General features: G+C 42.4%; 1 protein-coding gene across 4 annotated transcripts in view; it reads left to right on the forward strand.

The window, feature by feature from the left end:
- The window catches only part of KCNH1 (potassium voltage-gated channel subfamily H member 1), a 1,530,898-nt gene that overhangs the window by 931,930 nt on the left and 584,473 nt on the right, over positions 1–14,495 (forward strand). For all 4 annotated transcript variants that reach the window (XM_086927835.1, XM_086927836.1, XM_086927833.1 and 1 more), the window contains one exon: positions 3,468–3,720. In XM_086927835.1, coding sequence (XP_086783961.1) covers positions 3,468–3,720 — 253 coding nt within the window. The remainder of the gene's footprint in view (positions 1–3,467; positions 3,721–14,495) is intronic.

Here is a 14,495-nt window from a genome sequence, read left to right on the forward strand (position 1 = left end):
CCAGCAGAGTAGATACTGTCGAAAAACCAGATCTAAAACCGGATTGGGATGGATGTAAAATTCCCCTAGATTCAACATGGGATGAAAGTTGAGAGTTGATGTGTTTTTCCATGATTTTTGAAAAAACCGGAAGAAGTAAAATTGGACGGAAGTTAGATGGAATGCTAGGGTCAGCATTAGCCTTTTTTAACAGAGGCACTATCATCGCATGTTTCCATGCAGAGGGTACTGTAGCTTCTCTAAGGGAGGAGTTTAGAAGATCCATAATGAGTTTGAGGAAAGAATTGTCCAACATTTTTAATATTTGGGGGGGAAGAGGATCCAGTGGGGAGCAGGATTTAATTTTACTTATAATATCAGAAAGAGTATTGATGTTAAGCGGATCCCATGTGTCGATCAAGTGTAAGGCGGGAGGACAGGTATCCCGTGGGAACCTTGAATTACAGGAGATCGTAAGATTAGGTAATGTGGGGTGGTCTGCTGAGCAGGGGTAATGGACCTATCCTCTGAGGTCACTCGATCAGACGATGAGATTGGGGCTGGTAGGTAGGACAGAGAAGGGGGGGGGCAGGTTTCTCAAAATCAGAATAAATGGTATCATCCACCCTGCTCCATCCAATCCTGACACTGCTCTCACAGTAGGATTGTTTGCAGGGTTTTTAAGATCCCAAAGTATTGTCCCGCTAGGCTCCCGATGTAACTGTCAAATGATAACTTTGAGTCAAACCAAATACCAAGGTTTTTAACTTTGGGCTTAGGTGCAGGTAAAGTGCAGAGGGAGTCAGGCCCCCGGCAGTCAATCAAATCGAATTGCCAAGGATAAGAACCTCAGTCTTCCCAGCATTAAGCTTGAGACAGCTGAAGCTCATCCACTCAGCCACCTCCGCCAGGCAAGATCTAAGCAGCACTGCGGTGTACTGTTTTGCAAGGGAAAGGAGGCCTTTGGGATCGTTGGTTCTGCATTTCACTCTTTTCTCATTATTGGTAAATTCTAAACAGAGTGTATTTGCTGGGGGCATTTTGAATGTTGATGGCTCTTCTACCGTGATTTCCAGGGGTAGGTGATTGCTATAATCCACGCTCCCAATGCAATAGTCTTTTACTTTTGAGAAAATGCAATGAGAGCAGAATGTGTAGTCGATTGTGGACCTTGCTACTGCGTTGTTAAATGGTGCTGTCTGTGGGCGATCTCCTGGAAATCTGCCGTTTAATGTACAAGAGCCTAGTTACTCTAAAAAATCCAATAGCTTTTTCGAGGTTTTTGTAGGGCTTCCATCTGTGTTGTTATCTTGAGGTATTTCCTCCCATGCAAATGGATCCTCTTCTGAATACATGTCCTAAGCTCTGTTGTTGAGCACATTTAGATTGAAGGCCCCTGTGACTCTCCAGCTGTTTGCTTTGTCCTCTGTATTTATTTTCACCAGTTCTTCCTTCAGTTGTTGACTACCTCTGGTTTTATCGCGTGGGTGCAGATACAAATGTATGAGTATTATATACTCTTTTTTTTTGTCCCCTCTAAGGTAGTTCGGAGTGCTTGCATTGCGGTGTGTGGAGCTAGATTGTATGGCAATGATTCTGCTGCATAAATACTACTTATGGAGCTGTATGTCGCTAGGCCTTCCTTATTGTGACAGATTTGGCGCTTCTTGTTGCCAGTAGATAGAGCAAGTTTGCAGTTCCGGATCCGAGGTCTTATCTCCCAGGCCATTGCTATTCCAGGAACAGATTTTCAGGGAGATTTTAGATAAGGATGCATTAAGCTTGAATGTCACAGTCTTTCAGGTTTGACGTTTATTGTCCTGGAAAACCTGCTCCACTCTAGTGTGGCTTTACTTCTGGCAGAGTCTGCTCTTAGTTCATTATATTCTCCATTTTCTCTGTACTCAATGCGGAGAAAATGGAGAATATAATGTCATGCTGAATGAGCAATTTCTCTTGTTTAGCAATTTGAAAATGTGTATAAAACCCTTGTTTTTAGGGAGGGCCAGGAAACATTCTGATTTCCTCCCTTGACTTTGTCCCTTTACTAGAGACACTCTGTGTTCCTCTAGGGACTCCGCCCGATTTACTTGAGATTTTCTTTTGCTATTAGAGATGCTGTTAGTTTCTTTTGCGATACTGACCGAGTTTTTCCTTAACCATCAGAGACTTAAAATGATTTTTTAATTGTCCACTTTACTAATGGTTTTGCTGTATTAAAATTTACTAATTTCTGACTAATGAACTCTATATTACGTCTTCATGGCATTTGTGCATTATTCTGTATCACTTAATTATTGAGATTTTGTAATAAAATGCTTCAGCCTTTCTTAGCACTGGAACTCATTTATTGAGTTGTCCTAATTACTACTATTTCTGATATTGTTTCATGGGACCTAAGGTTAGTAGGGTTGTGGCTCTTCCTGTTAGATCAAGGATGCTGGAATGGAACTTCTGAGGTCCATTTTGGTTGTTCTAATCTTGGGGTGCATTCGAATCCCTGGGTTCTGCTCACACAGTGCCTCACCTTGATCCCTGGTTTCTGTTGGACCATGGTTTAGCACCGCCTACTAATTGGCAAGTAGGCTTGGTGGAGGGCAGTAGGAGTGGGAACATTTCTTTCTTTCCATAGTACTTGGTAGTAAATCACATGATGAATCTGTCATGTATGGAACTTACTTCTGCACAGACACTGAGCTGAGGCAGCAGTCCAGCAGATAATCATAAGTGTCTAACCTAAGAGAGCTGTTATGATTGGTTGCCGTGGACTAAACCGAACGGGCCTTCCTTTGTGATTGGTTCATTCCCATTAGCTATGAGGCAGCTATGCACAATCACCAAGGACACCCTGCACTTCACTGGACATGTAGCATCTGAAGTAACATCTTCTGTGCCCCATCCTGGTCGGTATATCTCAACCACTGAGAATTTGTATGAAATGTGCAAACTTGTAATAATATACTGTTTATTGAGTGGGTTTTGGAAGAAACCTAAATGGGTCATGGTTAAAATACCTCTATCCTCAGCCCCATAATATAGAATGAAATAAAAATGCTTCATGACTTGAGGGTCCAAGTCCAAAGTATAAATAAAGCTGTGCAATGGGTCACTATATAAATGTGTCTGCAATATTGTGAGATCTAATTGGCCTCCCAATACAAGCATTTGGTGCATTCCACTAAGTATTTTTTAGAATTTTAGACTTTGGCTCAGAGTGATGCTGGGTCTGATACTTATATTTCATGCCGATGATGTATGAGTGAAACTGTTATTTTGACTTTTCTGTAGATAACTTTAAATATGTCTATTTCTTATTATATTTATCTTTTGCCCTTTTAATGGTGGCTCATGGGCATGACACAAGTGCAGTACAACATCAATGCAGTGTGTCTACATGCAGAAGTGAATATTTTGTGGGACCCATGAAAATGACGTTTGTGATGCACCATCAGATAAAATGAGACAAAGATTCTCTTTTCCACACTTAGGTTTTGCAGATTTGCCCAAAGGATATGCGAGCAGACATATGTGTCCACCTGAACCGGAAGGTCTTCAAAGAGCATCCTGCGTTCCGACTGGCCAGCGATGGCTGCCTTCGCGCTCTAGCCATGGAGTTCCAGACCGTGCACTGTGCCCCAGGGGACCTGATCTACCATGCTGGGGAAAGCATAGACACTTTGTGTTTTGTGGTTTCTGGATCGTTGGAGGTCATCCAAGATGACGAAGTTGTTGCCATTTTGGGTATGTCATTCTGCTAATCTTTATTGACTCTGCTAAGTCTTCTCTTTGGTCTGCGCCACCCCCCCCATTCAGCATTTTATCTTCCTGTTCTTCTCCTTCTTTTACCTTTTCACTCTGTCCCATTCGTTCCTCTTATCACTTCTATTCTTCTATACTTCCCAACCCTTTTTCATTATACCTTTTCCTTTCTTCGGCGATCCTTCCGTTTTTAACACAAGTTCTGACTTTTTCCTTCATCTCACTCTCTTCGAATCCTTGCATCTGTCACTTCCATCCCTTTCTTCAGTTCTTTGTTTTTATTGTTTCCTTTTATCGACATTCACCTTACCTCCTTTTTTGTTTTATTCTAATCCTCATTTATATGATAAGAAATGCTGTCCCCGCATCAGTTCTTTACCTTCTTTCTTACTATTTAATAAACATGTCTAAAATGTACATACAATAATTATTCATTTGGGAAATGTGTGAGGTACAATATCATCTGGAACTTGTTTGTGCAAAAAAGTTCAGACATGATGGGCACGTCATGAAGAACAGCACAAATTACACAGATTAATCAATTCGAAGTCCTGCTGAAAGTTGGTAATTGCAGGCATTTCCAATAGGTCAGTAGATTTGGAGGTCTCTAAGGTGTTAAAGTCTGGCATGGGTGTTTGTCCCCTCGCAGTAAATCTGCATGGATGACTTGAAGGAGGTGGACTATTCAAAGACCTTTGAATGATTTATGGAATTATGACTTTGGAGAGAACCATCCCACAGTGTTGTCACCGATGGCTTGTAAGGGCAGTCAACGACTTGAAATGTACAGTTGTCCTTGATCGAAAACCAAGGAAGTGACTTAAAAATCTGACACGCGTTTTAGGCAATGTGTATTACTGCCTTGTCGTTTCACACAGGATGATTGTTCATGAAAGTGTCGTTTGCGCTCCGGCGCAGCATTACAAAAGTCCAGTTTGTGAGGGAGGAGGCCTTTGGTCACCATTCCAAAGACTGCGTTTGATGGAAGATGTCCACACGTGCTTAAAACGTTTCCAGTGGACATTAGGGTGATAATGTGTGGCTCAAATGAGGTTGGGGTATAAAGCCTGCCTCTGGTGGACTTGAATTGCTTAGTACTGAAGATGTCTCAAGAGGAAGTGGAACGAGGCAGGCTGTCTAGTAGTGGGTAAGCATAGCTCTGGAACACGCAATGGTGGAACTGCATATTTGCCATGTTTAAGTTGAGTATTTGATTCATCCAGGATGAAATAGCCTTGAAGGTAGTGAAGACTGGGGTTAATTACAAGTTGCTTCATTCTAGGAAGTGGAAAGGTAATTTGACGCAGAAAATTGTTAATATAATTGTATAATGTGCCTTGTCAAAAATATTATTATGATCTCTAGTCAAATATCAACAATTTTTAACTCACTCAAAAAAAGTATTTGATGGAATATATTTTTACCTGCAGTGAAGTGTTGTCCCTGTTGCAAAGTGAATAGGTTTGACTGTGTGGGGGTGGGGCCAGCGGAGAACTATTCCAGTGCCCAGTTCCTTCTAGTGGGAGTGAGAATAACTTGCATGGGGTTTCATAATAACCAAAGTTTTTGTTGGCATTTATATAGTTCCAGGATTCCGCCAGCTTGAATGGGACTCAATATGCTGGTTTCAGTGCATGCAAGAGGTTAGCTGGTCAATATTTACGCTGTAAATTTTCAGTGTCATTAGCCAACCATGAAAAACAGTTTAGTATTATACTACTGAAAGCATTTGTGATTGTATTCTGTATATAAAAATAATAATTAAAAAAAGAAATTCTGTCTTGAGGTAAGACAAAAAAAGCCAGCTGTTTCTTCCTTAAATCATCTTCTCTGTACCATATTAATATTCATAACAGGCTGCTCTGGGCTAGCCCTCCGGAACCTAAAACGGTTAATATTGTGTGAATCCTATATTTATGTCTGTATAAGGGAACGCGGATCAGAATTTGACCACTATTGAAAATAATAGAGAGGTCTCTGACATGTCTACTGATAGATAAGAAAATCTTATTAGCTGGAAAGAGCACAAGGTTGAATATTGGCTAATTTGTGAACTCTATTGGGATGTATGGCTTCTAGAGAAAGCCTTTATTATGAATAACCTGATTAAAATGCCATTAGTCACTGCAGTGATGTAACAACAGTGGTTAAACACGATTGTGACTTCACCCAGTGCTTCCACTTTGGTCTGCTCCTTTACCTGGATCTCAAAAGACCAGAGCTCAATGGTGGAATAGCGTCTGGTGGTCCCACCTGCCTTCCCCCACCTCTCCTGGGTATCTGGGAGAGCGCAGGCAGTGCGGTGCCAGTGCTGACCACCTGCTCAGTTGTTAGTGCTTGTCTCTGCAGACCAGTGATAATAGAAAAATTAACCTGCAATGACTAGCAGCTCTCACTGCGCCGCTGTCAGCACGGTGGTGGTCTCCTCTCTCAGTGTATCGGGGGAGCATAGCTTTGGGCTTATGGCCCTGAGGGTAGTGGGGGTTGATGGCAGAATGCCAGGTAATTCTTTTTGCAGTTTGGCTGGGGGTGTGGGGGGGGGGGGGATTTTGCTGAAAGCAGTAGGGGGGGGGCAGGAGGCCATGATTTTTTTATTTGGAGTGTGAGGAAGGTATATCGAGGAGGGTGGGGGCGGTTGTTGACAGAACACCATGTTGTTCTTTTTACTCTTCATTTTTATTTTTTACATGTCATATATGGCTCACCCATTATTCCTCTACCCCCTAAGTATATGTTGGAAGCAAAGTCAGGTTTTTGGTGTGGGGGTGTCATGATTCTCTCCCTGCGCTCTCATGTTCACCACCAAAGGCCCCACCTTTGGCACTTTTCAGGGTTCTCATAAGCTCCTCAACCCTCCACTGCAAGCATACGCTGATTTCAAGGCTCTGGGACACTATTTGGAAATTGACATCCGATCCATGATGGACTTTGTGGAAGCCAGTCTGCTTATGCTAAAAATACCATTACCTACGATTTCCTGCTCACTGCTTCATCTCCATCCCTGCAGGCCAAGGATGGGTGGAGGAATTTTGCACACCTGTGGCTGGCATGTGCTAGCCTTCTCTCACCGGAAGTATGTGATCACAATGAGCCCTTTGAAGTCCCAGTTTCCCTTCAGTCCAGTGTGGGCCATGTTAGCAGAGTTCCGGTTAGACCAACTGTTTGTTTCCAGGGTGCCTACATATTTGCTTATCCTTGTTTTGCTATTCTTGTTACTTGATTTCTGAGTCTTGAGCTGTAGTAGTGACAGAGTGGAAGGTGTCAAAACCCAAAAGGTTTTATTAATGGATTAGTCAAAATCACAATTCAAATTGGTTAGCACAGGTTCAGTAAATGTATCATTAGAGCAAAAATATCAAAATGATCAAGCATTCAAAATGTGTATATGATGTAAAAAGATGCAAAATATAATCAAGATTCAAGATTCAAAAATACTTTATTCGGTTAAAAAGCAAGATAACCATGAAAGTAGCATGAAAGGTACAATTTACAAGAGGTAGAGTAGACTTTTTTTTTTTTTTTTAAATCACGAGAAAGGAAAACAACAAAAGTGAATTCATATATACAATAAAAGCGATCAGTCCATTTGAATTGATTTACGGCACTTAAAAACTAATTTTAAAAATTCTGCAATTGAGGCAACCATAAAAACAGTTTCCATTTTCTGGCACTCTGTGAACGCTAGGCGGCATCTATATACATTTAAATCCTTGAGGATAGGGATGATAAGTTTCTTTCGAGGAAGAGTATAACATTTACAAAAAAATAGTATGTGTATATCGGATTGTTGGGATACATCATCACATGGACAAAGACATAAATCCTTCGACCAACAATTCATCATGGGGAACGATAATGTCCTAAAAACAATATTCAATCTAAAACGGGTCAAAAGGTAACGTTCATGATTGGACATATACAATGAAAGATATGGCTGCAATTTCTCTCCACATAAAATGTCCTGATGGACAGAAACAGTCTTTTTTCTCGCCTCCTCTATATATCTCTTTTCCTTGAGGTACGCCATACAGAGATTTTTCAAATCTCTTCTAGATATATATTCCATTGATTGTGGGTCCTCGAAGTATTGGGGGCAACTTATTTTTTCTAGAAAGTTTCTGACGTAGCCTATCCATTTAAAATCACTGATATTGTCCAATGCCATAATGTCCTTTAAAATAGCCCGATTAACAACACATTCATCATTTGTCCAAACCCTATGCCAAAGGAGGACTGGCTGAATTTTAATAGTATCGGTAACATAAGGTGTTCCCAATTCAGCATGGCATATCATCGTTGCAGTACTTTGGGGTACGGACAGAATGTGGCATAAAAACTTGTTTTCCATGATTTGAATCGCACTAATATTTGAATACCCCCATAATCCTGCACCATAGGTGGCTACAGATATACAGGTCGCATTATAAACAGTTAAAATCTCCTTTATGGGTTTTTTACCTAATTTTTTCATAAAGCATTTTAGGGCCATAATGGTCTTAGCAAATAACAAAGATCTAGCATGGATTGCTGTAGTCCATGAGCCACTTTCATGGAACAGTATCCCCAGATAAGGGAAGGTAGGGGTCCTTTCTAAGGGATTGGAGTTTATGAAGATTGGCTTCAAATGCTTGATTGTTCTGGACCCACAGTACATAGATAAGGTTTTAGAACAATTGATTTTCAAATCTAAACTAAGCATAAAAGTGTTAAAGGCTGTAACCAAAGTTTGTAAAGCCATTGGTGTGCGTGCCATCAAAACAGCATCATCAGCGTACATCAGTGCAGGGACAGGCCTACCTCTCACCATAGGCATGTCCCTGCCCTCCTGCACGAGGTGCTTCTCCATTCCGTTTATATATAACAAAAATAGAAAGGGGGCTAGGACGCAACCTTGGCGCACACCCTGACCAATCCCAAATTGTCTGCTACATTCACCATTATTCCCATATCTGACACTAGCAGGGGCCCCAGAATAAAGCTCTCTCAGAAAGCATATAATGGCGTTGTCTACCCCCAATTCTGCCATAATTGACCATAATTTAGTATGTGACACACAGTCAAAAGCTGATGATAAATCAACAAAAGTGAGGTATAGACGTTGTTTTTTAACCTTTATATACTTCTGTTGCAGGGTAAAAAGATTCAAACCTTGCTCTATGGTCCCTAAACCCTTTTGGAACCCAAATTGGAAATCACTTAACACCCCATTATCCTCGGCCCAGCTTTGTAATTTAGCTAAAATCACTCTCCCCAAAATTTTTATAGAAGAGTCCAATAAGGAAATTGGCCTATAACAAGTACAACTTAGCCTGTCCCCTTTCTTGAAGATTGGGACTATTACCGATGTAAACCAGGTAGGAATTGGGCTATTTACCAGAGCGGCATTGAAGAGCTGAACTAACAGTGGCCCCCATAATTCGATGTTAGCCTTATAGAGGTCGGCTGGTATACCGTCTGGTCCTGCTGCCTTGCCACCCTTAGTCGCCTTCAAGCTTGCTGTAACTTCAGAAAGAGTTACAATCAAAGTTCTGGATGAATCTAAATTTAGCAACCCCCCATCTTGGCCTGTTTCAGGGGTTGGTTCCACAGCCTTATAAAGGGAAGAAAAATGAGCCACCCACTCCTCTTCTGAGATGGCAATTTCCATGCGTGCTTTTTGTTCATGTAAAAGGGGGGTATTAATAACCCTCCAGGAAGCAGCCGGATCCTTTGATTTTGAGGCAGCGCATAGGTTATCCCAAGCCTCCCTTTTTATCGAGGCCTTCCTATCCTTCAATGCTAAATTATAGTCCTTCCTTGCAATTCTAATTAGGATTACGTCCCGTGGTCTTTTATGAATTGCATGTCTAAGCTTAGTTAAGGCTCTAGTGCAGTTCCTGTCAAACCATTTCCTATTGGACTTTAGGGAATTTTTCCTTACGACCCACAAAGCTTCCTTAATTGTACTAGAGATGATATTAAAATGGGTTATTATTTCACAGTTCTCTGCGCATTCATCTAAACAGATCGAAAAACTACTCATGCATTTACTCACAATTTTATACAAAAAATCATCCGGAACCAGTCTGCTCCATTTAAGGTTGTAGCCATTTTGGGCACCCAACCTCACGTCCTGAACCATTTGGTTCGGACATTCTCTAGTGTCGACTACAGCAAATAGGTTCTCCATTTTTAAAACCTGTGGCAGATGATCACTCAGTGGTAAGTCCATGATGTTTGCTCTAATCAATCTGCTCGCAGAGCTAAGTGTACATAAACTAAAATCGATAATAGATGAGGCAAAAACAAAACAAAACAAAACAAAACAAAACAAAAGTTGGGGCAAATGTCGTTGTATGATGTGCTAACTCATTTGAGAACCCAAAATTGAAATTAAACAAAACAAAACAAAACAAAAGTTGGGGCAAATGTCGTTGTATGATGTGCTAACTCATTTGAGAACCCAAAATTGAAATTAAAAATCATCTCATTTAATGAGTCGCCTAGTAGGGTATGTTCAAAATGCGTCAAGTTGACATCTTGTTCCAGCATTAAACCACAGATACCCTTTTGGCCCTTTTTGCAGAGAGTGCAATTAAAATCACCCCCCCATAATAACATAACTTCAGCCCTCTTGCTCTTATCAAGTTCGTCTTGCATTTCTGAGGTTAGTGTGGCAAGTACGTCCTTAATCATGCTATCTGGACAATTATTATAGAAATTAAAAAGAACCATCTTTGGACCCTTCCTTGTGTGTACATCACTATTTTTTGATAGTAACTGGATCCAGGGGAAAAAGAAATTTTATCGTATACTAGGAGATTAGATATGTATACAATCAACCCCCCCTTGGGTCTCCCGTGTACTCCACCCACCGCAGGGGTAAAGTAAGTTTTGTAGCCATTAAGATGTATCGGCGTGGTGGCCCAGGTTTCTTGAAGGGCTAATATACCCACGTCGGTAATGGCCTCATCCCAGGTTGGATTGGTGATCTTTTGTTTTAACCCAGCCACGTTCCAAAAGAGCACCTTACAATAATCTTTTTCTACAGGTAAAATATCTACAGTATCCCCTAGTCTTCTGACCAGGCTCCCTTGTATTGACTCATCCCCCACCTGTATTTCTGGGGTTTCCTCAGACCCTAGACAACTTATAGAACCCAAGCCCACAGGATTGTTAAACAACCGGTCATCTTCCTTGATCTTAGGGAGTCAATCCACTGCTTCCAAGCAATCAAACCGGTTGTAACACGGGAAAAACGGAGGGAATTGCAAATTGCCTGTCCATCCTGGGTCATAACCTTGTGGATGGAGGTAAGGAGGCCTCCCTTTGTGTTTCACAGTGTTCCAACCATCTTCATGCCTCCCATTCCACTGTGTGTTGTGGTAGTTATTATCAAAAACCTGACCAGTGTTACCACCATGGTGTCGTTTGTCCCTGGTCCAACTCCACCTATTATCCGGTTGTTCACCCTCAGGGTAAAAGTAGGATAGTGACCTAGCGACAATAGACAAACCATAATTTCTTGGGGGCCTCGATGTGATAAATTCTGCGGTGCGGGGATTCTCAAATGTTATCACCACGCAATCACCGTGTGTCCTTTTTTTATTATTATACCCCACCCAAGGAGCCCTTTCAACCATAAGGATGTTGCTTTTAAAGGCTGGTGGGAGAGGGTAATTATCATTTAACCAATGTATTGTTTTATTTACAAGTCCCCCATTATTTTCATTTGATTTATTATCAGGTTGGGGGACTCCAGTAAGGACCACAACGTAAGGTGAGGCTTCTGGCGGTAGATTTATGTTTCTACGTGTCTCCCTTTTTTCTACATTAGCTTTATCCTTGGGAGTTTGAATGGGTGGCGCTACTTTATCAGTTGTGGTTGGGTTTTTAGGTGTTGGTGTAGGTTTTGGGGGTGGATTAGTGGTGGGTTTTGGAGGTGGATTAGTGGTAGGTTTTGGAGGTAGATTAGTGGTAACATCGCTTTTAGCAGCTGTGGGTGGTCTGTTCATAGTTGTTTTTTTTTGTGGTACTTTATTGTTCAAATTGAAGCTAAGGGCACTAATATCTTTATGGATGTTGGTCAGTATTGTTTCCAAACATCGTAGCCTAACCTCAATAGGTTCTAAGAGGATTTTTAGCATTGCAAAGATGTTATTATTAACCATGCTTAGGCTGCTACTGTCCTCACCCCCTCCAGCTTGATTGTCAACTACCCCACTTAGTTCCAGGATTCCCTCCAAGCTACTATCCAAGATGGTTTCATCTGGCAGACTTAATGTTATGCCCACACTTACCCGGGGCCCGCCCGCGGTATCATTAGTATTGGAGTGAGCATCTAGGTTGGTGCTCACATTCAACGGAGTCGGATCCATCTGAATTGGGTCATGGATTTTGCCAGTCTGGGGTTTTTTCCCTTTTCGAGTGGTCGTTTTAATGGACTTTTGTTTAATACTCTTTTGTTTAGGGATTGCCCCCTCCTTCCTCCCCCTTTCAATTAGGGTACTAGCTATAGTTTCATTCTCAGTTGCAGCCGGGCCATTTTCCAGCAACAAGGAGAGATTTGGGGTTGCCTCCAGGCCTTCCTGTGAAGCTGGTAAGTCAGAGCCCCGATCCTTGTGTACCATTACAAGTGTTTTTGGAGCGGATACACTGTTAGGTGTGCAAGCTTGTGCAATATGGCCCAGAGAGGAACGCTTTGCCATGGCTAAGTCTTGGGACACCCTTCTGTCCATCAGTATGATCCCTTCATCAATGAGGGCATGTGTACGTACTATGAAATCATCTAAGGTACCAGTTAGTTTCTTTGCCCCAGCAGCTGCCATGCTTCTGGTCTCTGGGTGATTCATGGCAAGCCCAAAATATAACCCACTATACAGCAGGAAATGCTTATGGCCAATAACCAGTACCAATCTCAGTACAACAGGAGCTCAGAGGCTCAGAATGGTATCTTACAGCACAATGTAGCCAACTTACAGTAATGCAGTCTCGATGTCCTTTGGCTACTTGCAATTGGGCAGGGTGTCTGGCACAGGCCAGGCTCCTCAGGCCTCTGAGGGCCTAAGAGGGCCCGCCCTTTGCCCGGGCTTCGCTCGGCGTCCCGCTCGCGTCCCGCGGAGCGCCTGACAGAGCCTTAAATCAGAGAGCGTTGCAGGCGGGGGGCGTGGCTGGTTGGTGGGCGCGTCCACTCGCGCAGCTGCGAGAGCAGGGACTCCTGGACCTTCGAGTCCCTGCTACAGCGCCAACGCCGGTTTGGTGATACTCTCAGCGCCTCCAGAAGCCCAGCGCCTACACGGTGTTCACACCCTCCTTTTCCGCGAAGCGGCACCCGCGGAGCGGGTGCGGCGAGGGGCTAAGGTGAAATGCAGAAAACAGTCCCTGGGTCAGCGGGACATGCAAACGGCTCCCAACAGGCAGCAACTCACTTCTGCTCACAGGTAGGGTCCCCAGTGTGGGCCATGTTAGCAGAGTTCCGGTTAGACCAACTGTTTGTTTCCAGGGTGCCTACATATTTGCTTATCCTTGTTTTGCTATTCTTGTTACTTGATTTCTGAGTCTTGAGCTGTAGTAGTGACAGAGTGGAAGGTGCCAAAACCCAAAAGGTTTTATTAATGGATTAGTCAAAATCACATTTCAAATTGGTTAGCACAGGTTCAGTAAATGTATCATTAGAGCAAAAATATCAAAATGATCAAGCATTCAAAATGTGTATATGATGTAAAAAGATGCAAAATATAATCAAATAAGAGAGGATAAATGTCGAAAATAAGTGGTCTAAAAAGGAGTGTTCCTTTTCTAAATAAAACATTGAAAGTGACAAGGGGGTTTCTATGAACAAGGCGTCAGCATCAGATGACCCACATCTAAGGTTCAGAGGATATGCAAGTGTTCAAGCATGAAGCTCAAACCTCTGGGCAAGGAAAATCAGCAGAGTAGAAAAGGAATCTTTTCTCTGCGAAGATAGGATGTTGTCTGCTAAACAGTCCATTAAAGCAGGAAAGAAGCTTCTGGAAAACATCCATATCAGTTCCTACCAAACGAACCAGTCAAATATTGTTGTTCTCTGGGAGCATGTAAATTCCCAGTTTTCTCCCGTTGGACAATACGGCATACAAGTGTGCAACCTTAGACGTAATATCGGTCCAGAATGACTGGTACAGGAGAATCTCTCCCACAATCTCAGCCTCTATGTCTGAATCCAACTCCTCAATAGGTTGCAGCTAACTATCAGCATATTACAATATAGCCTGATAGCCCGCCGGGCTATACCGGCTATTAAAGGCCCGCTGAATCGTTAAAGGCCCGAGCGAAGGCGAGGGACTTTAACTAGACAGCTGGACTTTAATAGCCGGTATCGCCCTGCTACGAAGGGGTATAAGGCTATTAGAACATTCTGCCACCAGAGGGCAGAATGTTCTAACAAATTAAACAAAGGGTTATCAAAGTTCCAGTTGATATAAATCCCCTCGAGCTTCGAGAAGCCTTTGTAGAAGGCTCTGCGGGACTTTACTGGCCCGTAGAAGCAGGGAGCACTCCATAGTCTGCAATGGAGCTCCCAACATTCCAATGTTCTAATAAACAATAAGCCTATTCTAGCTTACGACACACAGGATAAGACAACTGCAGAGGAAAGAAACACAAGACACTGGCAAACATTTATGAAAATTCAGCATGTGCAAATCTGGCCTTGTTCAAAGTTAGGCCAAAGGAGGATTCAAAATGGTATCCAAGCAAATACAATTAGCATTGGTATTTATCGAGTGCTTTTAAGGAAG

Source organism: Lissotriton vulgaris, chromosome 6 (assembly GCF_964263255.1).
Source record: "Lissotriton vulgaris chromosome 6, aLisVul1.2, whole genome shotgun sequence".
Classification (NCBI taxonomy): Eukaryota; Metazoa; Chordata; class Amphibia; order Caudata; family Salamandridae; genus Lissotriton; species Lissotriton vulgaris.